Below are 27,557 nucleotides of genomic sequence, written 5' to 3' on the forward strand. Positions count from 1 at the left end.
TAACAGATATGTTAAGAACATAACATATAATTTAGGCTTTTTTTTTTTTTTTTTTTTTTTACAAACTCTAATGTTAGATCTATATGACACAGCCTTGTACCCTAATTGTGCCCTGTCACTATCAAGGCCATCTTATTTTGGATTTCAAAGTAAAAGCCCTGTGAATCTTCATTTTTGAACTACTCTTTCAATGACTTAATAATGCTCTTAAAAGCAAAAGTCGTATTTCCAAATACTATTTGAACTTTATATCAACACTTTCCAACCAGTCTTTTTCACAGTGATACCATATCAATATCAAGTCAGTCTGATTTTGCCTTTCATAGTAATGGCCCTTTGAAATTGCCGATATTTGACTTAATCTTCTAACGATTCAAAATGCTCTAAAATGAAAAATTCTTGTTTCCACAGGGTAATTCCACCTTAGATCAACAGTATACAGCCCCACAGTGATACCATATCAATATCAAGTCATTCTGATTATGCCTTCCAAAATAAAAGCCTTTTCAAATTGTCCACAATTGACCTACCTTTCAGTGATTTCAAAATGCTCTAAAATGAAAAATTCCTGTTTCCACAGGGTAATTCCACCTCAGATCAACAGTATACAACCCCACAGTGATACCATATCAATATCAAGTCATTCTGATTTTGCTTTCCAAAATAAAAGCCTTTTCAAATTGCCCATATACGACCTACTCTTTTAAGTTGGCTTTTTCAAAATGCTCTTAAATGAAAAATTCATGTTTCAACAGGACAATTCCACTTTAGATCAACAGTATACAACCCCACAGAGATACGATGTTAAGATCAAGTCACTCTGATTTTGCCTTCCAAAATAAAAGTATTTTCAAATTGCCCGTAGACGACGTACTCTTTTAACGATTTCAAAATGCTCTTAAATTGAAAGATGCTGTTTCCACAGGATAATTCCACTTTAGATCAACAGTATCCAACCCGACAGTAAAACCATGTAAATTTCATGTTGGTCTGATTTCGCCTTTCAAATTAATGGCCCGTCGAATTTGTCCATATGTGATATACTCTTTCAATTATTTCAGAATGTTTTAAAAATGTCGGCGGCACGGTGGCACGGTGGTTAGCACTGTTGCCGCACAGCAAGAAGGTCCTGAGTTCAATTCCACCATCAGGCCGGGGTCTTTCTGTGTGGAGTTTGCATGTTCTCCCCGTGTTTGCGTGGGTTCTCTCCGGGTACTCCGGCTTCCTCCCACCGTCCAAAGACATGCAGTTTGTGGGGATAGGTTAATTGATTAATCCAAATTGTCACTAGGTGTGAATGTGAGTGTGAATGGTTGTCTGTCCCTGTGTGTTGGCCCTGCGACAGACTGGCGACCTGTCCAGGGTGTACCCCGCCTTTCGCCCTATGACAGCTGGGATAGGCTCCAGCGCCCCCCGCGACCCTGAAAAGGATAAGCAGAAGCGAATGGATGGATGGATGAAATCACTGAAAGGTAGGTCAATTGTGGACAATTTGAAAAGGCTTTTACTGTGGAAGGCAAAATCAGAATGACTTGATATTGATATGGTATCACTGTGGGGCTGTATACTGTTGATCTAAAGTGGAATTACCCTGTGGAAACAGGAATTTTCCATTTTAGAGCATTTTGAAATTGTTCCAGGATCAAGTCAGATATGGGCAGTTTGAAAATGCTTTTATTTTTGAACGCAAAATCAGAATGACTTGATATTGATATGGTAACATCGTGAGGTTGTATACTGTTGACCTAAAGTGAAATTATCCTGTGGAAACAGCAAAATTCTGTTTAAGAACATTTTGAAATTGTTAAAAAAGTAGGTCGTATATGCTCAATTTGAAAGGGCATTTATTTTGGAAGGCATAATCAGAATGTCTTGATATTGATATGGTATCACTGTGGGGCTGTATACTGTTGATCTAAAGTGGAATTATCCTGTGGAAACAGGAATTTTCCATTTTAGAGCATTTTGAAATCACTGAAAGTTAGGTCAATTATGGACAATTTAAAAATGCTTTTATTTGGGAAGGCATAATCAGAGTGACTTGATATTGATATGGTATCACTGTGGGGCTGTATACTGTTGATCTAAGGTGGAATTACCCTGTGGAAACAGGAATTTGCCATTTTAGAGCATTTTGAAATTGTTCCAGGATCAAGTCAGATATGGGCAGTTTGAAAATGCTTTTATTTTTGAAAGCAAAATCAGAATGACTTGATATTGATATGGTAACATCGTGAGGTTGTATACTGTTGACCTAAAGTGAAATTATCCTGTGGAAACAGCAAAATTCTGTTTAAGAGCATTTTGAAATCGTTAAAAAAGTAGGTCGTATATGCTCAATTTGAAAGGGCATTTATTTTGGAAGGCATAATCAGAATGTCTTGATATTGATATGGTATCACTGTGAAAAAGACTGTGGTTGGAAAGTGTTGATATAAAGTTCAAATAGTATTTGGAAATACGACTTTTGCTTTTAAGAGCATTATTAAGTCATTGAAAGAGTAGTTCAAAAATGAAGATTCACAGGGCTTTTACTTTGAAATCCAAAATAAGATGGCCTTGATAGTGACAGGGCACAATTAGGGTACAAGGCTGTGTCATATAGATCTAACATTAGAGTTTGTAAAAAAAAAAAAAGAAGAAGCCTAAATTATATGTTATTATGTTCTTAACATATCTGTTAATTCACTCGAAGTTGGCTTTTATTTTGAAATCCGGTTTCCACATCCATTCCCGTAATACTTTGAATACACAGGGAATGTAAAACAAACTGGAGGCTGGCTTGACTGCAAGTCTCGAATTGGAGGCTGGCTTGACACAAGTGAAGCAGATGGGGTGCACAGGTGTGGATCTAGAGAAATTTTCCCGAACATAGCGTGGAAATCAAATGGGGTAGCAAAATCAAAGCCGTGTTTTTACACATGCTGGTGTTACATCCCTGTAATCTGCTGTGTGTGTGTATACCAAATGCAGTAAGTATACACGTTTCATAGAAATGGTCTATAACTTTATTTTCTTTAGCCCAGATAATTAAACATTTCAGTTACATAAAACATGTGAATTTTGATTTATGCACCGTATAGCCTTCATAATAAAGAAGTATGTAGCCCAATAAGTATAAAATCCAGGAAGCTACACAACATGGGGTGGTCCATTTGTGAACCTAATAAAGCGACTCATGCGTTTATATTGCAAAAAAGCCTGACATTTTTTGGAACTCTAAACTATCTAAGAGGACGTCGGCCTGATTAATTGCTGTAAGTCATGCACTGCATGGTTTCTTGTACCATTTGATTAAAAATGTGAATTTAATCACTTTATTAGAGACATTGACTTTTTTTTTCTCCGGATCATTTTTTAATTTTAATTTTTACAAATATGAATAAGAGCATGACCGGAAATACATATATGCAGTCACACTGCGTTTCATACGTCAGTCAGCAGGTGTCGCTACCCCGACTTCTTTTAACGGAGCATAAACAAGTTTATGAGTAGTTAGTAGTTAGATGCTACCCTTACCTCTCGAGCAACACAGCTGAACCACCATGAACAGCGAGGAGCATTTATCGGTGAGTGACATCACTCTTTAGCTCACTTGGACTGCATGCGCAGGTCCTGCGGGTCAGCGGTGGTGATTTCATCGTCCGTCCTCCATCAGACACCCAGGAAGACGGTCCTGCCCCCTCTGTCCAACAGGACCCTGTACCACCCCTCCTTCCTGCCGCTGTACAGAGCCGCAGGCCTCCCACGCCACAGTCAAGAAAACGCTCAAACAGGTGAGTCACTTTTACCTAAACCGGCTCAAGGGGAGCTTCATCCAGCTGCTCAACCTCTGAGAGGACTCCCTGATTTCTCCCCAGCTCACCCCACCACGCCCGCAGAGTTCTTCTACACTGACCCCACCATGTGCTGTGGCAGGAGGATCCCCAATAGACTCAGTGGGTTAAAGGTGAGTGAGAGACCATTTCATAATTGCACCAACAAAACACACTGTTGTGGAGAAGCTCCATTTTTCATACTCATTCATTTTCTAAGGATTAGTTCCTGCATGCCCAAATAAAGACTTGTATGGCTTTCCAGGGGCCAGAGTCCCACACAACAATACCACAGCTTAAGTATAACTAAATGCTCTGTCAGAGTCTGTCATCAAGACTTCACTCTCAGATAACTTTGAAAAATATTGTTGGTCTTTTGTAAACTACATTTTGCCTCCACCTCTGTTTACCCATCGTCCTCTACTCAATGCATCCACAAACTGAAGTACCATCCTGTGGAAATTAACTTATCATATAAATCAGATTTCATAATCGCTGTGTGGTTACAGGAAAGAGTCCAGTGTGTCAGCGTTTTAATAACAGTGTTCATTTAGGCCACATAGAAAAATGCACACATCAAACGCTTCATGATAATTGTGTTTTCTTTTAGTTGCTCTTTGAGTCGTTCAGTCAGTTTTTGTGCTGGTGTATTGTGATGCGACTGCATGACAGGCTTCCACCATGTTTTACAAATGGCTGTAGACACTTATTGTCGTACCTCTCTCCTCGCATTATTAACAATTTGAACTGAAAGTTTCACATTGGATTCATCCCTCCATCAGTGCAGTTCTTCCGTTTTATCCGTTTCTCTTCATTATGAATGGCTTCTTGACAGCCAGCCTTCCACTTAGGCCATTTCTGATGATGCTTCAGTGAACAGTAGATGTGTGTTATGTCTTTGTTGGATGTTTATCGCCTGATTCTTAAAGACACGAGGTTCAGATATTGTTCATCTGCTGTAGATAGTTTTTTCAGGCCTGACTCTTGCTATTTCATGCTCCACTTGCTAATTTTCCAGGGTGTCCTCTCTTTTAAGGACACCCTGGTGCCAAAATACTATTTGATGCCTGTCCGAGTTATCACTACTTGATTCAGTGAAAGGTGCAAAAGGAATGGGAACAAATGATGTGTTGTTTTTGGAGCGACACACAGCTGTTCTTTCTTTCATCTCATTTCTCTCAGGTATTTGATTGCTTGCAGCTCAACACGCCACGACCCATCATGTCCGCCTGCCTGGCCCCACCAAACCGCCCAGACCCATTCAGATCAGGACCACACCCCACTAGAGATCTGGGTAGCCCCACTTGGAGAACACAAACCATTCACCCTCAGGTGCAGCCAAGGCAGGTTGTCCTCCAGCTTACACAGGAAGAGGACCAGGCCGTTACTAACCTGCTGAAACTGCACTACCAAATGGACGATGACTCAAACCTCAGTCATCCTTGTGCCAAGGATGGTGAGGAGGGGTACAAACCTGCTCGTGGTGCACTGATAGAGGGAACGGTTTGGTCAGATGCAGAGCTTGAAGTCGCTGACACTCTCTCGAGTCAATTAAAACTAAATTATGTTGACTTGTTGAAGGCCCAAAACCGAAATGAAACAGCAAACACTCCTCCCGGTCCTCTGCTATGCCCAAGCCCTCAAACACACCAGGAAGCTGAAGCTCCACTTGCATTAGGAAGTAGCGCCGTTCCCCTGAAGACATCCCCAGTGATCAAGAGCAAAGTGAGTGTCTTTGAAGGGTTTATGGAAGCAAAGGAACAGAGGCTCTCAGATTTGGAGGGCGATGCCGTGGACGTGCTCCTGAGCCTTATGGATGTTGATATCACACAGTGACTGCTCAATATTTATGTTCTCGGCGCTTGTGTTTGAGCATTGTATTTGCACTTTACCCAGTTTTGGATTTTGCACAGGTTCCTCTGACAGACGAGAACTTTATAATGTTCAGTAAACGTTACCGAGAAACAAAGAGCCAGTTAAAAAGACAAAAGGTTTTATTAAAATATGTCCTGAAGGAGAATCACCCTGTTGTAATTTACAACATACTATACAGACCAGACCCCATTTCCTGATGCCCTGCAGGGGGAGCTACAGCACCACTCCACAGTGGTGGACAAGCTAACAAGCTAGTCAAAAGCACAACTACTAAAAACATAAAAAACAAAGTTCAAGCACAGTTTGCACATGCTGAAAGCATAAACCCCGTACTTCACAATTGTGTACTTCTGTTTTCAATTAAAAGGCACTTCCTGATTTTATGTCTGTTTTCTAGTGAAATTTTAAAACGTTAACATCTTTCAGCTGAGATGCATTTGGGGGTTTTTGTGTTTTTTTTTTTTAAGACTCCTTCTGTTCTCTAATCCGGCAAACCAAGTGTCACATAGCACTAAAAAACAGGGCATTGTTTGTGTATTGACAACTAAATGTTTCCAGCCAACACCCAGCTCCTGTCTGAGCGTACGAGCGTTTGAACAATGCCACGAATGACTGGCATGTGAGTTTGGCACAGCAGTCTGTGAAGAGGTGTTGGCGTGGGGCTGCACGGAAAACAGGAAGAGGTGGATCCTTGCAGTTAGGGAGATATGTAAGCTAATCCTCTGCTGTCACATACTTTCTGTTTCTTCTGCTGAAGTAGCACATGCTGCAGCAGCTCGAGTGTGTGTCCGCCGTCTCGTCGTGGTCGCCCTTCTGCTTTTACCTTTCGTTTCCTGTTTGCTAGAAACTGGCAGCTCACGTGGCACAGTCCCTGAGTAACTGTCTTTCTCAAAAGTGTCCACGTCATTTACTGTAAACATCTACTGAAGCGTGCGGGTCTTGCTGTTTGCAACCAAAGTCGCTGCTTGCATGACTCTGTAGCGCTCCCGGAGGTTCCTCCTCCTCACGTGTTCGTTTGTGATCTCGATGACATTCGCTACGGGGAACCAGCCCTTCTGACCGTCCGACAGGCGGGTTCCTTCGTACAAGCCTATTCGGGGGGGAGGGAGAAAAAAAAAAAGAGAGGGGAGGAGAGTGGGGAGAGGACAAACAAGGGAAGGGGGAGATATTGGCGGTTTCTGCGTCGTTCATGCAAGAAAGTCAAAGCAAATAAACTGCTAAAGCGAGGGTTGGAGGATGGAGGCATATAAACAAGCAGAGTCCAGGGAGGTGATACAAAGTCATGTTAGTACATGTAACTTTTTCTGTGTAACAAATGTTAATAATAATAATTAGTTTCGGTTTCAGCTGCCACAGCTTGTTTTCTAAAGATAAACGTTTCCCACCCGATGCTCTTACCCTCGTTGGTTTTGCGGATGACGTTGATGATCTCAGTGGGCTCCAGGCTGAGCTCGTCGGCTTGCTGGGCGATGTACTGCTCCACGCACTGCACCTGAGGACAGTCTGCCATCCACAGACACATATAAAATTGTAAACTTTCATAACTCGCATAACACTCGGTGTGTGTGAATTTTGTATGCGCTTGTCCTCACCCCAGTCCTCGTAAATCACTTCCTTATCATCTCTCTCTTGGTTGGCCGTGTTGGGGAAAGCTGCCATCCACCTGTCCATGTCCGACCTGTTGATGGAGACGGCCACAGTTTAGTCTCATACCAGTGACGTGTAATTCCTGATGTAACAGTAGGAAGAGTTTTCACCTCCTTCGAGGTCTGAGGAGAAGAGGAGGTCAACAGAAAACCATAGCAACCCGTTTCTGAGGCTCAACATGTCCCACAGTCTTCTGAATCTAAAAATCCTCACATTGCATTTTGGCACATCTCTGAAGAATGTTCCCAGCATTATATTTAGGTTCATTTAAGTTTAGCAAATCACTTTTATAATGGTTTGGTCAAGAGATCTTGAGTTTAACCTTGATACGTCGCCAAAACTACCAGTTACACAAACAGGCGTGTGTTTGGACTGTGGGAGGAAGCTGGAAATACCAGAGAGAACTCAGACAGACACAAGGCGAACACGCAGGACGCCAGGGACCTTTTTACTGTGCTGTACAGCGCTAACCACTGTACTGGGTGCTCTCCAACTCTCACCCTATGACGGCTCAGACAGGCTTCAGCCTAACTGCAACCCCGAGTTGGATAAGCAGAAGTGGATACACGAATGGATCGACATTAGATGTTTTTGGCCTAAGTACTAAATTTGAAGGATTTATTCCCTGGAGTCACACATTATACTATTAGCATAGTGACCGATATTTGCATTTTACTGTGATGGTGTTAGAGGAAAACTATGTCACCTAACTCACCAACAACACATCCTCAAAATGTTTAACAGAGAAAATGTTTTGCATAGAGCATTATGGATTCTCTGGCCTCAATCACATCCTGGACATGTTTTTGATTGCTCTGGATCACCTAACACTGGGGATATTTTATAACCTGCAAAAACATCCTAACAATGTTTCCGTCAGATCATGTTGTCATCAAGTCAAAGTCAAAAAGACCATATTTATCCTCAAGGGGCAATTAAGACACATGATACCTTGCCAACCATGCATATAATAAACAAACATCACAATGAAAATTGTTTGAAATGACAAACATCCTTTTTTTCCATGTTTAACTTCCCTGTAAGCCGGTTGTAGCAAGTCTGTCAACATCCAGGACGTCAGCTTGTATGCTCTCCAAACTGGCTCCCAGGCATGAATCAGGGGGGGCAGGACTTTGCACATGTGTTTGTTGTATTTGGTTCATAATTTCACTTAATTTTTAATGTAGTGTGAATGTTTTTCTTTGTGCTCGTTAAGCTTTTACTTTGAAAGTCAGAACAGCTGTTCATCCAGGGCAACATTTTCAAGGAGTGGCCAGGCAGGAGTGTAATCTAGTTACACTTTTAGGCCAGAACTGTTTCTTGGTGGATCTAATTTCTCATTTCCATCTCACATAACCTTTGAGTAACTCGCAGTTCATCTACAATTTTTCCTTTTAGGAAATTAAATGTTTCTTTTACATGAGTCAAATTACCCGATTCATGCTGCTTCTATGTAAACAGCATGAACTACTTGAATTGGACTTTGACTTCATGTCTAGTTTTTCCCTTATTTTCATTCAAGATACTGCAGATGTTAGAGTCAAGCACATGCTGTTCACACACACACGCGCGACCACTCACTGAGAGGAAGCTTTGATGAGCCGCTCAAACAGGCGTCCCTGGTGGTTTTCCAGCAGCGTGAGATTGAAGCAGTGTTCGAAGGGGCTCCCACTGGTCCTGCTTTCCTCTATTGGCTGCACTTGCACCAGAGAGCGATGGGCATGGTCGAGCACCACAAAACGCTCCGCGCTGTTTGAGACAATGTAGACAAAAGCTAATTACAAGAAAAATATGAGAAGGAAAACGGGTCTAGCAGGAAGCAGGTATATCGCATGCTGTGTATACTCTTAACGTCTAGCACCTTTGGCACCACCTTCCCTTAAATTTTAGGGAGTTGGAGTTATTTAAACGAGTGATGACACGCATTTAACTCTTTCCCCATAAAGACGACATTCGGCGACCTCCCCTGTAATGAGCTCACTATATATCATTAAAGATGTAATAGTTTGGCAAGTATTAGAATAGTTTCTGGGCTTTTCCAAGGGTAGCTGCATAGGCAGAGACCACCCTCACAGTGTTTAATGATTAACCAAAATGTATAATTCTGAATTAGTGCATAAAGCTGAGGCTAGTAAATATCTCCAGTTTACAGATAGGCTTTGATATCCACTGACATCAAGCAAATTTATGTAGCTGTTGTCACAGAAGCAGAAAGATGCATTTATTAAGCTGTAAAGGGACTGTGAATGCATGATGTGTACAACATCTGAAAAATTCAGTGTACGCTTTCAATTCTAATCAGAATCTAGCAGAACGAATCAATGATGCATCAAAGATGGGTCAACAAATTAAGAGCATTTTATGTTGTGTCAGTTTTGTTTTTGAACCTAACCCCTTTTTGGCAGCGATGACGAGCAGGTCGTTGAACAGGAAGAAGTAGACGGGAGTGAACTTTGCCCTCATGTTGAAGAGAGTCGCTCCTTTGGACATTTCCTGGAGCTCTCCCTTTTTCTCCAGATATCGAGTCTGGGAGATGATGGGGATGGCCTGAAGAGGACAGGTGGCATTTACGACTCTTCAAAATAAAAGAGATCACATAAGCTGAATACAAACATCAACACTGCCGTTACCTTGAGCTTGTCAAACTCCAGTGTCTTAGAGATATGAATCAGCTCCTCCATCTGTTTCATCTTTCCCACCTCTGTGTTACACACATCAATGATCTGAAACAAAATGATGAAATCACTTAGCAGATCCCTTTTATTTTCACACTTAAAAAAACCTCCTCTCAACCATCCTTGTATAAAACCGTGTGTCTCACTGGGAGTATCAAGTTTATTCCTCTGGCTCTTTTAATAAACCTAATCTCAGCCTGCCACTGCCCTCAATGGCACCTGTGACTCACTGAGTTGATTCAGTAGGAAATCCTTCATTCAGACAATAGCTGACATCTAATTTCCAGAAGCATACGGCACACTTTAGACTCAAATATGCCGCATTTGCAGGCAGAAGGGTGGTTGAGGAGTGAGGCGTGTTTACCTTGGACACAGAGGCCAAAGCCTTTGAGGCTGTCTGCTCCTCTTTCGTCCCCTCTTTTGTTCTCTTCAGGATGTTCTGAAACAACAAACAACAACTTTCTATTTCTGCAAACAGACAAACAACATTACCAGGAGACATTTTTCCACCAAAACACAAGCAAGGTTGTGAAACTGGGGCGAGGCGAGTCTGTGTGTTTGCTTATAGTTTAAAGGATCAGCGAAGGCTAGAGTGTGTAAGATTACGCTGGAATGAGGGCATTCCACACATCCGAACACCGTGATGAACTCATGCTATTGCCTTTCACTGACCCTCAGGAGAGAAGGGTCAGCTATGCACAATGTACTGTGGCGTTTTGTTTGGCACTTAAGTAAAGCACGTAAAGCTTACAAAGGCTGTCACTCATCTGTGAGTTGCTGAGCTTTTTCCTCTCAGGAGAGAAGCAGAAGCAAATAACCAATTTGTCACTCTGTGGCCTAAACATGCACTCACATGCCACCTAGTTAGTAAGGGCTTCACTAGTACCAGGTTTGACTCCAGTTTGCCTTCAGACCTGGCTTAGTTACTTGTGACATAGATTCAACAAGGTGCTGGAAACATTCCTCAGAGATTTTGGTCCATGTTGACATGACAGTGTCACATAGTTGCTGCAGATTTGTCTGCTGCACATCCATGATGTTAATCTCTAGGTTCACCATGTCCTAACGGTGCTCTACTGGTTGACATCTGGTGACTGTGAATCCTGAAATATTTATACAACTGTGTTTATGTTGTTTTGAATGCTGCAGCAGAAAGTGAGATTCCAGATCAAGCCTGGAACATTTCTCTCATCTTCTGTTGTTTAATATTGAGCCCAGACAAATTGTAGCCTTAGTTTCCTGTTATCAGGTGACAGGAGCGGCACCTGGTGCAGTCTTCTGCTGCTGGAGCCCATCTGCTTGTGTGTTCAGACATGGTCTTCTGCATACCTTGGTTGTATTGAGATGTTATCTCAGTTATTATTTTGTGGGGAAAAAATCCCAGAAAATCAGCAGTTTCTGAAATACTCAGACCAGGCTTGTCTGGCACCAAGAAACATGCCACGTTCAAAGTCGCTCTAATCATCTTTCTTCCCTACTTTGGTGTTCTGTTTGAACCGAGTTGTCTCCCTGTGATTGGCTGATTAGATATTTGAAGTTAAGCCCAGAAAGATGATTCTGATCATGTGGACATTTCTATAGAAACCTATAGAAACCTTTCATCACTCATCAAAGTGAATTGATCATTAATATGTATGTGTCATGAGCACTGATCAATGGCCCTGAATACTGTTGACAGAGAGTTGGGGATTGGCTGCAATTACAGAACTTATGTTAACTAACAGTGGAACAGGTGTACCTAATAAAGTGACCAGTGACATATGCTAAGGCATAGAGAGTGAAAACTGGGTGATGCTGCACACCTCAATGAGCATTTTGATGCGTGTTATTCGCTGGAACGGCAGTAGCAAGAAAGACATGAAGGGCAGCCGCTGGCACTGAGGCGACTCTTGGAGACGAGTGATTACTGCACTGAACTGCAGGTTGCTCTTCCTGTAAATACACCACAAAAGTAAAGATAAGGTAAGACTTTGTCTCCAGTTGAGACAGTTGGTACCCTGCCAGCCTGCACTACTTACAATCTTTTCTCATAGTTGCTACGGAAATTCTCAGAGAGTTTGAACCTGATTCAAGTGAAACTCTGGTTGCTTACATGAGCTCAGTGAACATCTTTTCCTGGTAGATCTGGTTGCGTACGTAGTCAATGTAGGCGGGGAAGTTGTGCTGGGCATGGTAGTTGATTATATCACAAATGTCAGAGAACACCACGTCCTGAAATATGCGGTCCTCCAAGTCTTTCAAGAATCTGTTGAGTCAGATAACAAATTTTCAGAACTTGCAGAAAACTGTGCACAAGCCTGTTGAACCATAAAGAACAAGCTTTACATTCCTGTCCCAGTTTCATCTTCAACAAGTGACCTTGCAGCACTTCACATCATAAATCACTTTGGAGTTTCTGTTTTTTCCTTATCTCCCTTCACCCTTTTTTTCCCTCACCTCTCGCTGACTTCACGGATCCTCAGGATGTTGGAGAAGAGGGTCTTCCTGTCTCTGATGATCATCGTCTCTTCCAGCTCCCGGCTCTCCATGAAATGTTCAGTCAGAACATGAAGAGATCGCAAGTAAGAGGCCTCTGATGTCAGGACCTCAAACATACTCTGTCAGGAAGAAGGTGAACAAAGCTGCACATTAAAGGAAACCAAGATGACACAAAAAGCAGGATAACTGCAGTTTTCATGTTTATAGAGGAAATATTTATGATTTATATATGATTTTTTTTTAAATAAGAAGAGTTACACAGGTTGTGAAGGGCTCTTGGGAGCTATTTATAAACAACTAAAATCCAAGATCATCATTTCAAACAATTGTATGGATGTGTCAGCAAACGTCTGGAAGAATACACAAACTGTCACCCTCAGATCAGAAGAAACTGATAAGCAAGAACCACCCAGGAACCACCAAGGCTCAAGCCTGTGAGGAACTGGAAACTGCTGAACACCAGCATCCTGTCCACAGTGAAGCCAGTTTCACCATGAACTGAGAGGGTGTCGACCAAAAAATATGTTTCCGCTCCAAAATGAAATTTACAAATACATGGATAATACACGGAGACCAAGACTGAACTATTTGGCCACGATGACAAGAGGAATGTTTGGAGTAGCAAAGATGAGGAGTTTAAACCTGAGAACACTGCATCAGCTGTTGAGCATGGTAAGCATGGTGGTGGTAGCATCAAGCTCTGCGGCTGCTCTGCTGCCAGTGGTACCAGTATATTGCATAAAGTGGCTCGAATAATGGAAAAAGGGCTACCTCCAAATTCTTCAACTTCACCTCAAATCAACAGCTAGATACTTGAAACTTGGCCACAGCTGGGTGCTTTAAGAGGATGATCCCAAACACACATCAGACTGATTTTGGGATGGATAAAGCAAACAAGCATTACGCCTCTGGCATGGCCATTCTTCATGCCCCGACCTCATGTAGACTATGCTTAAAAGACGGATTTATGACACAAAGCAAGCAATTTAAATGGAGCAATTCTGCCCAGAGAAGCAATCAAATATACAGCCAGAATGATGCCAGATGCTTGATGATGGCGATCAAAAATGTCGAGTCAATGTGCAGCTTGTCATTTCACTAAATATTAGTGAGGGGTGTATTTAAGCCTGTATCAGTACTTCAAAGGTTATTTACCTTTACAAATTCTGTTACTGGCACTACAGCTTTATAACTAACTGTAAAAGCTTTTCTGAACGTCATACCGGGTGAATCAATATGATGTAATAGCAATGAGTTAGACAGTGTGGCTAAATGGATTCTAATTCATGTAAAAGCATTATATTATTAGTTGGAAAACTTGATCCTGCATCTCAGATTTCTCCTTTCAGCCTTTATTGATTTGTCTTTATGGAGCCTCTCTGCCATGCATTATCGTCTCCTCTCCTCCACTCCCTCACCTCCTGGTACTTGCACTGGTCAGAGCTGAGATTCTCCAGCACCCCGCTGTCCCGCACATTTGGGAGTTCCTGCCACAGAGTGCTCTGAACCGGTGTGGGCACCGGGCTGCCCCTCGGTCCTCCATTTCCAGGGCGACGACCGAGGTGGTCCATAGCATAGTCCGCACTAGTTTTGCTGATGTTACGGCAAACTGTCTGGCGCCGGATCTCTTTTGTAATGACAGAAGCCCGGTACGTCTGGTAGAGAGGTTCTGAAACAGGGAAAAGAGTCAAACATTTTCCTGATTACTACATATATTCATAAACATCAATCACTCTGCTTCCCAGTGGACCTGCATAATCAGTTATCAGTAAACCAAGAACTACTCGTTTAACTTTTTGGTTACGTTTTAGGCTTTCCTTTTCTTTTAACTTGAATTTTATTGCTACTTTAAAGCTATTCTTCAATTTTCATGCCTTAGCTTCAACACTGTCACCGTCGCTCTTTGGCGAAGAGTTTCCCAGCAGCATCACTTCCTGCTGCGAGGTAAAGCCAAAAAAAATGTCAGAACTGCATCTTTTTCATTAAAATGCATTCGAGTGACAAATAATAAAGTAATAAATTACTTTGTACAATCAGTGATTTGTTCAGTGAGAGCAAATAAGACAGTGCTGTATATAGTACATGATCTACTGTCTCAGGTACTTTGGAATTAGGACAACATGCAATACATCTTAATGGAGTCGATGAAAATACAGATGAATATCATCAGATTCAATCACACTGACGATAATGTGCAAAGAAACTGATTAAATGGAGACAAACATTATGGCTCATAGTAAAATTCACCAAATGCGTTTCCTATTTAAGATACTAGTAATGACATAAACCTGTATCCAGTGCAAACGCTTGTCTAACTGGAACTACATATCAAAATCTGGTTTTTGTAGGGACAGAAGCATGTCTAATGAATGTCTAACAGGATTTCAGCTACTCAACAGTTCATCAGGACTGTTTTTTAGTGGGTGAAAGGTTTTGCAGGCACATCCTGTTAGCACCTGTACTCATGTTTTACCAGCATTGGAGTTTCAGTATGTGGAGAATGTGACAAGGTGACAAGAAAGAGTTTCCTTAATCTGACGTCATGCAGGTGGCATTTGTTTGTTGCTCCAAAACCTGCATGTGCTGTTGAGCGTTAGCGGCGCCTTCACAAATGTGACCCAGGCAGTGAATTCCGACTGTACACAAAGACAGCCAGGCAATGACACGATCAGAACAACTGGACTTTCCAATATTTCCAATGTTTTTTTTAATCTTAGCTTCACTGTCTGCAAATATCCTACGAAACTACGTCCAAAATTTTTTTGTTTATTTAACAGTTTCTGATGCAAAAAGTAAAACTAAACAGCACAGTGTTGCCCCAAATCATCATCCAGCAATCCTCTCAGGTATGATGGCAAAATCCCTGCTCAGCGCAGCCACACATGCCTGTAGGTGTGACCTGACCAATCAGCAAGTGAAATTTGCCCCTTTATTGATGCTGGCAATTTTTCCATCTTTAGCCTGTGGCGATAAGGACGCGTGGACTGTGAGCGGATTATTGTAAATGTAAAAGGCATGTTTATTAGAAGTTGAATCATTTATGGACTTGTTTTGGAAACAGGGTTACAGTTGATAGATCTGGGCTTGTTGTGGCTTGTTTGTTTTGAGTGTCAGCCTTACCATCCTGCAGACGAGTGTCGAAAATAAACCCAATCTTCCTCCTGATAGAATTCCTCCTGTCAGGGGACATGACATTGGAGAAAAGGGTTAACAACTTACAAATGCCCCCTTATTAATCTGTCAATACTCTCAATAATATAAAGGCTGGTTTAAAGGGTAATCCAGGTGAAAATCTTTATTTTTCTTATATGAAGACATTGTGTTAGCTCTTCTCTAAATGCGCTCTACCCTGTTTATCCATTTGTAGCTTGAGCCCTCCTACTGTATTTTTTTAGCAGGTTTTACTCAAACAGGAGGGAAAAGCACCTTTGTTTAGGAGCATCTTTGGAAATATACTGCATATATTTGTGTCATTTTATCTGAGGAAAATATAAAATATTTCCACACATATCCTTTTAAAATGGAAAGGTAAAGATGCTGACTCACTTTTCTTCGCTTGTGTCCTCCTTCTCTTCCTCTTTCCCTCCATTCTCCTCCCCTAGTAAAAGAAGACATGGCTGCTTTTAGTTAAACAGATATTACCTGTATGCATCATTCACAGCTCATGTCAGGCACACAGAATCCTCGTTCAGACCTTTTTTCAGTGTGAGGGACTGTGCTGAGGCAGTGCTGAGCCTCCTGGGATCTGCCTTTGGTGGTGGTAGTGGGAGTCTCTGAGGTTGGAGGGAAATGTGTGGAGGTGGAGTGTGGGCTCGCTGAGGGCTCAGTCCAGTGGTGGCGGAGCCACTGGGGGAGGAGGGTCGCAACAAGTGACCCTCCTCCGGTGTGGGCATGGGAAGAGGAATGCCGCCCCTGGGTATTGTTTGGCTACGACTGTCCTGGTTCAAAGGGATCCTCGGGGGGATAGCAGGCGGAACTTCGTCCGGGGTCACTATGGTTTCTCCCTCTTTCTGAAACTCGGACGTGGGATCTGACAGACTGTTGGTCAGTTTGGACCGACGGCCTAGTTTGCACACTTTGATTAGAGGAATATCCAGCTCCTTACACTCGACTGCGTTGTTTTTAGGAGTGGGGTAAATCAATGGAAGCGTGGCCTCGTAAATATTCTCTTCTTCATTTTGGGTGCTTCCGTGCTGAATTTGCGGTGACTGCATACGTTTTGGGGGAACGGGGGGAGACCCGGAGCGAGTGATAGCAAGCGAGGCAAGAATGAAGTGAGGACCCGGGTCCGAACGCCTCCTCTGGTTGTCCGCAATCAAAACACTCAACGACTCGTGGAACTTTGCTTTTTGTTTTTTCAACGCCTCATCCTCCTCAATCGCAAAAGTGTCCTCTGTGTCCTCTGCCTCACTGTCCCCTTCATCCACAAACTCTACTTCCTCATCTTCCCAGTCTTCCTCATCCTCCTCTCCACCCTCCTCCCCAACATCTTCCACGTTCACGGGGACCCATATTAGTTTCATGCCAGGCCGCTGGAGGTGGCAGATGCAGCTGCAGTTCGGGGCGCAGCACGGGCTGACAGGCGTGTGATGACTGTGCTCCGCCTCCACTTTATCTCCTCCAGTAAGCTCAACCTCAACCTCCTTTCCATCAGGCTCTGCGTAAAACATAAGAAACACATGAATTGTTTTGAAATGTTTTCAAAAGGGGAAGAAAGTAAAATGATAGTGAACTTCTCAAATATTTAGTTTCTTCCTTATTTTGCAATTTAAAAAACAAAACAAAACACACAAAAAAACTGAGCTAATGAGTGGGAATGGCTGCTTTCTGCCCACTTCCTGTGTCCTCAGACAGAAAGGTACACTTTCATTAAGAGCTTTGCTTCCCCTTCCCCCCCATCTTCTCTTCCCATAAATGCTTCACATGCACATGCTGCACCGTTGAGTCAGCACGCGTCTTCAAATATTCATGGAAACATTTGGAGGATCGCATGGGGGAAAATTCAATACCGACAAAAGGAAATGGAGGAGGTGGAGGAAAGAGAGTGGTGAACTGGAAAGATGGTTAAAGGGGTCAGCAAGTAAGCATCTAAAAAAGCTGGGAAATAAAGGACAGTTTTGGTAACTTTCCAGTTAAACCATTAAGAACACTGATGCACTTTGCCATGCTGGTGACATCAGCGATGGTGGTGTTGGACCACCTTTATTTCCTGAGAGTTAAACGAGTGGAATCTCCCCAAAACTATCAGATGCACCGACACAGATACTGATTCAGCTCAAAACACTGCACAACAGCCGTCCACAAAAGAAAAGATTCACTTACTGCACATTTGATTTGTAACTGGTTATTGGCCACTAGCACATAATCGAGGCACCGGTTGCAAGTTATATAAAATTTCACCAATCACCATTTTTTAAATCATTTTTACACTAGCAAATCACTAGCAAGACAATAAATATATAAACAATTTAAAATGAGCTTATTATCCCTAAACATTTCTTTAACATCTACTCTTCTTCAACTTAAACTCATTTTAATTTTTTTTATTACTGTTGAAGTATCTCACAGTAGAAGATCCTCACTATGTGCCTGTGACATTTCTATTTTAACTCTGTTGTTTATTTATTGTATACGGTGATATTTTTAGATTTTGCCCTGGTGCTGCAACAGAATCATTTCGCTTTAGATCCATTTTATTTAATCTTTTAAAATGAATGAAATCCCTGTTTTGGGGTTCTTTTGTTTGTTTGTTTTTACTAATGTTGACAATAAAAGATAAAACTTGTGGTTGTTGGGGTGTGCCGGAATAAATTCTGACCCTCCCCTGCCCTAACAGGAATATTTATTTTTAAACTTGACTGCATGCTTTAGCTATATTCACTCAAAGACTCAGTGAGGTCATGTTTAAATGTTTTCTGTTTGAACAAGGAAGCAAAACAAGGGAAGTGATATTGTATGTTGGAATGGAAAATTCAAATCTCACATCAGTACCAATGCAACTTAATTTCTTTGGGTTTCACCATGATACACCAAAGAAAAGTGTCGCTGCAGCTTAAACAAAGAGATAGAGATGGAAGAGATCCCTCTAGGATCCCTCTGTCTTTTCCAACAGAAAGTAAACACAGCACACCTAACTTTTTGCTTTGCACACACACACACACACACACACACACACACAGGATCAGCTGACTGACTTCTTTTATGGGACAGACCATTCAAACACAACCACACCTCAGAGCTCACTGATTACGCTGCACATTTGACGTTACACATTTAACACTCATATGCCAAGGTCTTTAAATGCACGCACACACACACACACACACACACACACACACACACACACACACACACACACACACACACACACACACACACAATTTTTGCATCAGACAAAATGTCTAATAATTCATGTGTGATCTTATGCTACACTAAGTCTGTGAAACTAGCCTAATTATAAGATAAAACAATTACTGCTGTCATCTGATCTTTGACCAGCTGTTGCAAGAGATTTTTTTTAATTGGAGGTAAAGGTTTAAACACGTTTAGTTTCTAGTAAATCAGGTGACACTTGCTTTTGATGTGAAACTGCATTAAGAATGCATTTCTGCTTCTTTGTAAACACTAACCTTACTTCACTCTGACCATCTTTATATCTGTGACAAAACCTGCAGTTTAACTCCAATCAACGCAAATTAAAATAATAAATTAAACTCAAGATAGAGGTATTTCTCCCATATACTTCTCCCAAAGCTTTACCTGATCGGCCTCCTTCCACGCTGCTTCTGTCCCCCTCCTCTCCTCCATCAAGCTCCTTCTGTTTCTTCGCCAAGCGGCTCCTCTTCTTAGGGAGCGGCGGAGCTGCCTGCTCTGCCTCCTTCTGAAGCTGCAGTCTCACCCGGGGTTTGGGCTTTATCGTAGGAGGCCTCTTGGACTGTCTAACTGGCTTGCCTTCTGCAGTACCATTGGTGGCCGGTTCCAACCTTTCAGTGGACTCCTGCTTGCTGAACTGGTTCACAATCCTCTTGACCTTCCCTCCAGAGCGTCTGACATTGCTGTCCCTCTCTCCAAGAGTAGGGGAACTGCATTGTGGTTTTGGAGGAATCTCCGGCCTTGGCTTGGCCTCGGGTTTGAAGGGTGAAGTGGATGTCGGCGGTTCCTGGACGGACATGGTGGCAGGAAGGACGTCGTCTCTTCTGATGTGCTTCACTCACTGCCCTGACCTATCAAAGGCCAGGCTTTTGTGAATGTTAATGTGAGCGTGTCATCATCTCCTGAGGAGTAAAAAGAAATAAATGTTTACAGAGAGGAAATCGATGTTACGTAACTCGGTATGTGAATACCAGCGCTGAGTAGGACTTTGAGTTCTTATGTAGAAACCCCCCCTCTGCAAGGCCACAGAGGAGAATGAACTTTACACTGTAATAAGCTCATTAGTTTCCAACAACTGTATGGTGACGGTAGAGAGTGTTTTAGCTGCTCCTAAAGAAACATCCTGCACTGCACAGTGTTTATTCGCTGTTTTAATGGCTTCAGAACAGGGATACTGGGCATACCTGATGGCAGTAGCAGCTACGCAAGGCCTTTTGTTATAAATAGAAGAGCTTCTGTGCAGAGGAGCAGTGCAGATGCAGAAATACAAAAAGCATTTCTTCTTTTGTGTGCTGTATCTGTGTAACGAGCCCCCAAGGTCATGTGATCAAGTTACACCAGTTCAGTTTGATTAATAGTTAATATTAATGCATCAACAACCACTCGACCGTCTCCCGTGTTGACATGTCAGCTTAAAAGCCTCACACACACATCTGTGTTCAGAGAATGAGCACATCCTCGACAGTTGTGTTTTCCTCCCTTCACAAATATCACCATCACTCGTGTATTACTCAACTTTTAAAAAAGTTAATTAGGGATGTTAACTGGAGTACTTTACAGTTGTGAAAACGTTGGTCTCTCACACATACACCCTGACGTCACGCCTGCAGTAAATCTGCAGAGACCTAATCTTTTAATCTAGAGGGAACTCGGGGAAGTTTCCATATTCAAAGCACTCTGGTCATTCAAATGAAGCGAATAAACCAGAGCTTTTTTAAAAAGTGTCTATAAAAAGAAACGTGATGACAGCAATGTGGTAGTCCCTTTCCATTCTGGGTGACCAAATGTCCACGCTGCATATTCCTCTCACCATATGTTTTTTTTTTTTTTTTTAATGTGCCTGTTTGTGTGCGCGACAACTGATGCAATAGCAAATCAAAGCAGGCTTAGTCATGCACTGAGTCATGAAGAAAAGAGAACAGAGATCCTGAAAAACATGTTATTTCTGCACTGCTTTGTATATCGTTTTGGTGAATAAATTGAGCGTGTAGCTGCAAGCATTCTGATTTTCTAGACAGTTTTAACTCTGCGATTACACTTTTGATTAGCTGGTTAATCTCTCGAGCATTTAAAATGCTGACAAATCCATGTCTATGTGGTGCTGTAAGCAGGAGCGTCTCTTAAATGACTCATAGATGAGCAAATATGGATTACTTGTTAAGTTTTAACAAGATTTATGGAAGCCAAAAGAGTAACTGATCATAAGTCACCTTAAGCACAGCTGATCACGATTCACTTTTCGCATTAGCAGATTATTAAAGCACCAGTCCACCAAGTTTACAAGTGGAAAGAGACACAACCTTTAGCTGGGGTTACCGAGGAGCAGCTTTCCAGGAGCAGCTTAGGCTTGAAGACTGTACTGCACAGTGAGGGTCTTATCAAAGAGATTCAATTACTATAATTACTATACTAATTATTGGAGTGCTCCTTGTTGTGATGATCTGCAGCCCTGTGCCAAACTGAGCATCAGAATGAGGAAGAAAGGCGATCTAAGTGGCTATGAATGTAGCATGGTTATTGGTGCCAGACTGGCTGGTCTGAATATTTCAGAAACTGCTGATCTACTCTTTCCACACAGACATCTCTAGGGTTTACAGAGAACGTCAGAAAAAACAGAAAATATTCAGCGGCAGTGCTCTGAGTGAAAATGTCTCATTGATGTCAGAGGAGAATGCCCAGGCTGCTTCGACCTGATAGGCAACAACAAGCACTCGTTACACACCAAGGTATGCAGAAGAGCAACTTTGAATGCTCAACACATAAAACCTTGAAGCAGCAGCAGAAAACCACATTGGGTCCTATCAGCTAAGAACAGAAAGCTGAGGCTACGGTTCACACAGGCTCACCAAATTTGGAAAGTAGAAGATTAGAAGTTTGCTGTCTGGTCTCATGACTCTTGATTTCTGGTTTGACATTTGGCTCTCAAAGTCAGAATTTGGTGTAAACTACACGAAAGAATGGATCCATCCTGTCTCATCAACAGTTAAGGATGCTGGTGGGTTAATGGTGTGAAGCTATTTTCTTATCACACTTTGCCTCTTAGTACCAACTGAACATCGTTTAAACACCACAGCCTCCCTGAGGATTGTTGCTGACCATGTCCTTTATAACCACAGTGTGCCGCTGATAGCTGTTTCCAGCAGGATAACACACCTCGGCCTCTCTGAAATCTCAAAAGTCTGAGCAATGTTTCCCCACATTAAAATATTTGTATATTTTATGTGTATATATGTATATTAAGGATTGTACATACATGTAAAACATATTTTACTGTAAAAACTGTTGTTGGAACCATACTGAATTTAACCAGATAAACATAAAGAGAGAGAGAGTATGTATAGTTTGCAAACAGCCATTATAATTCATCGGACAATGAGAATAGGACAAATCAACAATTGACAATGACTAATTAATATTGTGCTGAACACAGTCTGATTCAGTAAACTACATCAGTGTCAACTGTTTACTATCATAGCCAAGTGGCTAGCAAACGTACACAGAAGTTTTCACTATCCCTACTAATTAATGTTATCTTGTTGTATCTCTGTTGAGGTCAGTGCTATCCTCTATGCTGTTGCATGCTGGGGCAGCAGGTTGAGGGTCACAGATGCCAACAGACGAAATTAACTGATCCACAAGGCCAGTAATGTTGTGGGGATGGAGCTGGACTCTGTTAGGGTGGTGTCAGAGAGGTAGATGTTGTCCAAGAGAAGGACAATCATGGATCATACCTCCCACCCACTCCATGACGTACTGGCTAGTCACAGGAGCACGTTCGGTGAGAGACTGAGATGACCAAAAAGCACCACTGACCGACACAGGAAATCATTCCTGCCCGTTGCCATCTCCCTGTACAACTCCTCCATCTAACACACTGTGAACACTGCTGTAGTGGCAATTCCTTTGTTTGACAAACCAAACATCCCACAATTAAACGTCCACAAGCCACAGCTGCACTGAGATAATATTTTGTATGCAGGCAAAAGAAGTCCACGGTCCAAACTTGAAGGTTGCGTTTTTATGGTTCATTCATCCAGTTTGGCAAACAATAACAAGATCCATTTTTTGTTCCTTCCTGCTGCTTCTCCTGCTCTGGTAAAAAACCATAGGCCCACCCCAGTGCATGCTGGTCCTATACCAGTCTCTTTATTTATAGAAACAAAATGGTCCTACAGCTCTTACTAATTTAACAAGGTAAACACCAAACAAACAAAACATTGAAACAAATATTAACCTACAAATAAACGTGTAAATAAACCCCAAAATATAAGTGAACTAACAACAAACTTTAATTTCAAAATAATAAAAATAAAGAACAAATAGCTCCAACAACTGCAATAGTTAGACCCTTTTTACACACGCTCTTTTCCACTCTGTAATATTCATGTCAATTTTCTTGATATTTATTTATAACCACCTCTGTTAATTCTTGATATTTATAACTGAGTGATCTGTATATATTAGTGCTATTTCTTAAATGTGTAAAATCTGTAACATAATGTATTGTTTGGAGTTTAGTCTGTTACTGTTACTATTTTTAAAATTTCTTCTTGGAGGAACTGTAACCCACATAATTTCCTTAGGGATTAATAAAGTATTCTGATTCTGATTGTTTCAGGATGACCTGCCATTATCCAATCACACATCTCCTTACCTGCATCTTCTTTTCTCTTTTTTCTAAACTGAGCACCTGATGGCTTTGAACTTTTCTTGTCCATCTTCCATTGGTTTTAATTTTATACTCCAGTATGAACACCCATCCCTCAACCCGAGGATCACCACAACATAACCTAATAGACCTACACCTTACACACCCTCCCCTTTCGACGGGTTGTGTGTGAGACTTTAAATCATCAAACTGTAAATTATACATTTTAAATTGTTATTGATCCCTTTACCCCTATGCCTAAAGTGTATATTTATTTTCTTACTCTTCTTATAGTTATTGTTTGTTAACTTGCACTGCTGTAACTGGAGCCTCGTCGCCTCGTCTCTCTATATACTGGACTGTATGTAGCGCAGATGACAATAAAGTTTACTTTGGGGAGGGCGCCCTCCCCGCAAATGGGCAGCAGAAAACCGCTCGGTGCCTATGCCATCTCCAAAATGCGCTGGCTGATGTCGGGGCAGCTCGAGTACGAGCAACTTCTTTTGGAGATGCCTGTGGTACTGCCCCCACCACACAACCGCCCATGTCGCCCCGATCAAAAACCGCTATTGACGACAGTTTTATAAAAGATTGAAGGCTTGGTGTAAGAAATACATATGCTGTTCTGTCTCAGGGAAACCACATTTTAAAGATATTTGTCATCTTTATTATACTTACACATGCAAACAGACAAGTCACTGTGACCATAATAGCTCCTTGACTCAGAATCTGACTAAAGTCAACCGCACACAAACACCAGTAGACAGTTGTTACTGAAAGAGTGCACCAGCTAGTCAGACAGGTTTGGAGGGCATGTAAATGATGCACAGCTTTAAACAAGGAGACAGAAAAGCAAGAGTCTCACATTTCAACAAAGTAAATCAAACAGCGCTACACCACAATCACCCCCCTAACCCCATCCTTGTCTTATGTTTCTGTGTCACGTTATGTGTTTTTTGTTTTTTTGAGTTTTTAAGTACTTTACAGTTCTTAGAAATATGTTGAGGTATAATTCAGAATTAGAAGCATTAACCCATCAGGAGCTGTAGCAGTGTGTGTGTGTGTGTGCGTGTGGGTGTAGAAGCAGGTCTTTCCACATCTCACTCCAGTTATCATCACCGTCCACAGGAGTAACTTATAAACCTTTAACAGGAGGGTGTGTTTGCTCACAAAGAACTTGTGTAGACGTTAAAATAAAACACTAATGCACTTGCAGATAAAACAACACACTTTAAGGTCACGTTCCAGACATTGCTTTCTTTCAAGCAGTGGCCAACAGATTTCATCTCTTTTGTGTACATTTCTGTTGACCTGTTTAGCTCAATAGCTGCATGCTCCAGTCTGCTGGACCATACAGATGCTCAGGCTGGGTCAGTGGGCCACTCATTCATTTCACTCAGTGTATTTATCCTGTAAATCCAATACATATCAGATATAGTGTCATCCCTTAAATCAATCCAGCTTGAGAACAATACTTAAGTGCCTTTAGAGAGGACGTCCATTAGCACAGTGTTTTGTGTGTGTGTGTGTGTGTGTGTGTGTGTGTGTGTGTGTGTGTGTGTGTGTGTGTGTGTGTGTGTGTCCACATTATGCCATCTGGTCTGAAGCCTAATGGATTGAGTGTGTATATAAATTGGGTATGGGGGCTTTAAGAGAGTCTCTCTACCTCAGCAGCATCAATACTTGTGATGTGGATGGAAGCTCCACGTTGGCCAGGAAGAGGAGACAGGAAAAGGTGTGCCAGAAAGGAAAACATACACACACAAACAGCGCGGTGGGCTCTCATGGAGATCGAAAGAAACAGAGTTGGTTGATATGAGGAGAGAGCATACTACCATGAGGTTATGAATAGGCTATATAAAAATGCCCACATTAAGACCCGCCAGATGTGGATGATCCTACAAAGAAGCATGATTTTACTGTGAAAAACAATCTTCTTATGTAGTGAATACAAAACAATCACTGTTTATAGACTAGAGCACTTAATGGACTTATGAGTCCATAACAGTCTCTGAAATATAATCTGAAAAGATAGCATAAAACCACAGAAAACTCTGCGCTAATACAGTCTTTAAAATAACCACTGTTAAGTTTAACACTGTCACTGTATCCCAACATATTCCACAGAAGGAACAGGTGCTCGCGGAATCCAGCAAAGTGCACCTGTTAAAATGCCAAATATAGACAAAATCTCCATATAAAATATAATTACACAGACAGAAACTCACCAGTGTTGTTGAAGACGGGTCTGAATGTTTATCATCAGTCATTCGGCTTTAGTGCTCGAAGTCCAACATACTCTGCTTATGTTTTGTAAGAAAATCGAAAGCTTCGGGATTAAAAACCTGTCCACAGCTCGCCTACATCAATGAACTTTAAACTGTGCTCGCGCACGAGAAGAAATAAATCGGTAGTTAGACAGGCTGTTAGCAACAAATATCCAATAAAAACAAAACCAGTTCAGTTCATTGTTGACAGGCTTGCTGCCTGAGCACCCATCACCCCTCTCTTGTTGTCTCGCCTTTGTTACCAGCAGAATATGAGAGGTAAAGAAGGAGTGCAGCTGCCCCCGAGAGCTATTGCTGCCAAGCTAACAGCAGATAACTGCAGCTTCCGGTACTGTTTTTCAAAATAAAACTACGGCTTAAAAACATAAGGTGGGGGATGACTACAAAATCAGCAACTGTGCGAATTAATATAGTGTGTATATGATGTATATATTGGGTATATATAGTCTTGGTTCAAAAAAATAAATATTTTAGTTTGAAATTGTAACATTGCCAGCACAACTGTTGAAGCGGTTTAGCCTTTACTAATGGAAATATGACTGAAAATATAATTGGATACTACATCACACAACATGCCCTTAACCTTAGCTAAAACTCTGTGTTTCGTGTTTGGACTTGGATTGGGATTAGTTGTTATCGGACTCTTACTGTGAAAATATTTAGTGGACGTTTATTGAAACTTTGCGCATGTTTGGTCTTCCAAAACAAATAAGGCAAATGTTTTACTTCTGATTTATTTGCGCGTGATAGTGTTGGTGTAAAACCAGCGCAGGTGTCAAGAAAGCAGGTGCACCTGAACTTTTTTTTGTCTCCTACCCCCACCTAGTGTCTGTTTTGTGAACTGCAATGAACCGTCCATTATTGGGTCCGAGCGATCAGTCCAGCCGCACTACACAACACGTAAAGTGGGCTTTACATATCACGTTGAGGTTAGGATAATGTGAGGTGAGTGGTTTGTTTTGGGGTGGGAGTGGAGGACATAATTGGTGGCATAATGTCCCTTATTAATAATTTGAATTCGCCATTAATATTTATTGAACTATTAGCCTATGACATCACTTTGAGACAGTCTCTTCGCAAATAATATACTTTTCGGAACACCGGAGTTGACTTGTAGTCCGATTTGTTGTTGTTTGTGTTTCGTTTGTTTTTTCTCTAATCCACGGAGGCTCAAAATTGTCTTGCCTAGTCTTTTAACTTAACAAGACCGAGTCCTGATCTCGTTAGTGATCATGATTGGCTGCAATCGATAGTTTTCCGTCGTCATGAACTGAGAGGGGGCAAACAAAGAAAGAAGCCCCTACTCCAAAATCAACACTATTAAACTCAAATGAGATTTACAGTTGCGCACACTGACAACCAAATGCCTTCTGGTGAAAAGTTTTGTGGTCAGGCGAGTAAAAGATTAAGCTACTTGTTCACGATGACAAGAGGTATGTTCATTCAAACACAACAGCACTGTAGCAGCTGTCGAGCACGGTGGTGGTGGTAAAATAGTTCTCTGGAGCTGTTTTGCTGCCAGTGCTACTGATACATTGGATAAAGTGGCTGGAATATTGAAGAAGGACTACCTCCAATTTTTTTTTTTACTTCACCTCAAATCAACAGATGCGTAAAACCTGACCATAAAAGATAATATTAATAATAAAAATATTAATTTATATTATATTAGAAGCTTATTGACGGCTACCAAAAGCATCTTGTTGAAGTGCAAGTTACTAAGGGACATTTAACCAAATATTTGTAGGGACATATGTAT

At 41.7% G+C, this 27,557-nt stretch overlaps 2 protein-coding genes across 4 annotated transcripts; one reads left to right on the forward strand and one right to left on the reverse strand.

Moving 5' to 3' along the window:
* Nucleotides 1-1,449: 1,449 nt before the first annotated feature.
* Nucleotides 1,450-6,073, forward strand: LOC113018759 (uncharacterized). Of its 3 annotated transcripts, none has more exons than XM_026162113.1 (4): nt 1,450-1,472; nt 3,613-3,776; nt 3,861-3,949; nt 4,998-6,073. In XM_026162113.1, the coding sequence occupies exons 1-4, from the start codon at nt 1,453-1,455 to the stop codon at nt 5,649-5,651; spliced, it is 927 nt and encodes a 308-aa protein (XP_026017898.1). In that variant the 5' UTR covers nt 1,450-1,452; the 3' UTR covers nt 5,652-6,073. The 3 variants fall into 3 exon arrangements, with proteins under 3 accessions (XP_026017898.1, XP_026017899.1, XP_026017900.1); XM_026162114.1 differs by lacking the exon at nt 1,450-1,472 and adding an exon at nt 2,793-2,972; XM_026162115.1 differs by lacking the exon at nt 1,450-1,472 and adding an exon at nt 3,447-3,569 and having other exon boundaries at nt 3,659-3,776.
* arhgef15b (Rho guanine nucleotide exchange factor 15b) lies at nt 5,792-26,112 on the reverse strand. Its single transcript, XM_026162096.1, has 16 exons — nt 25,739-26,112; nt 19,250-19,764; nt 16,185-17,147; nt 16,037-16,088; nt 15,611-15,666; nt 13,909-14,159; nt 12,449-12,609; nt 12,105-12,257; nt 11,815-11,944; nt 10,377-10,451; nt 9,968-10,060; nt 9,730-9,884; nt 8,919-9,086; nt 7,283-7,368; nt 7,089-7,193; nt 5,792-6,780 (listed from the first exon to the last, which is right to left on the reverse strand). The coding sequence occupies exons 2-16, from the start codon at nt 19,659-19,661 to the stop codon at nt 6,611-6,613; spliced, it is 3,030 nt and encodes a 1,009-aa protein (XP_026017881.1). The 5' UTR covers nt 19,662-19,764; nt 25,739-26,112; the 3' UTR covers nt 5,792-6,610.
* Nucleotides 26,113-27,557: the final 1,445 nt, after the last annotated feature.

This window comes from Astatotilapia calliptera, chromosome 3, assembly GCF_900246225.1.
Source record: "Astatotilapia calliptera chromosome 3, fAstCal1.2, whole genome shotgun sequence".
NCBI lineage: Eukaryota > Metazoa > Chordata > Actinopteri > Cichliformes > Cichlidae > Astatotilapia > Astatotilapia calliptera.

Bases quoted from the DNA above. Each gene is read 5' to 3' on its own strand.
- LOC113018759 (XM_026162113.1), top strand. From the start codon at position 1,453: ATGGATGAAATCACTGAAAG. The intron at 1,473-3,612 runs GTAGGTCAATTG...CTGCATGCGCAG, and splicing joins ATGGATGAAATCACTGAAAG to GTCCTGCGGGTCAGCGGTGG. The intron at 3,950-4,997 runs GTGAGTGAGAGA...CATTTCTCTCAG, and splicing joins ATAGACTCAGTGGGTTAAAG to GTATTTGATTGCTTGCAGCT.
- arhgef15b (XM_026162096.1), bottom strand. From the start codon at position 19,661: ATGTCCGTCCAGGAACCGCCGACATCCACTTCACCCTTCAAACCCGAG. The intron at 11,945-12,104 runs GTAAGCAACCAG...GTGTATTTACAG, and splicing joins AAGATGTTCACTGAGCTCAT to GAAGAGCAACCTGCAGTTCA. The intron at 9,885-9,967 runs GTAACGGCAGTG...TGTCCTCTTCAG, and splicing joins TGGAGTTTGACAAGCTCAAG to GCCATCCCCATCATCTCCCA.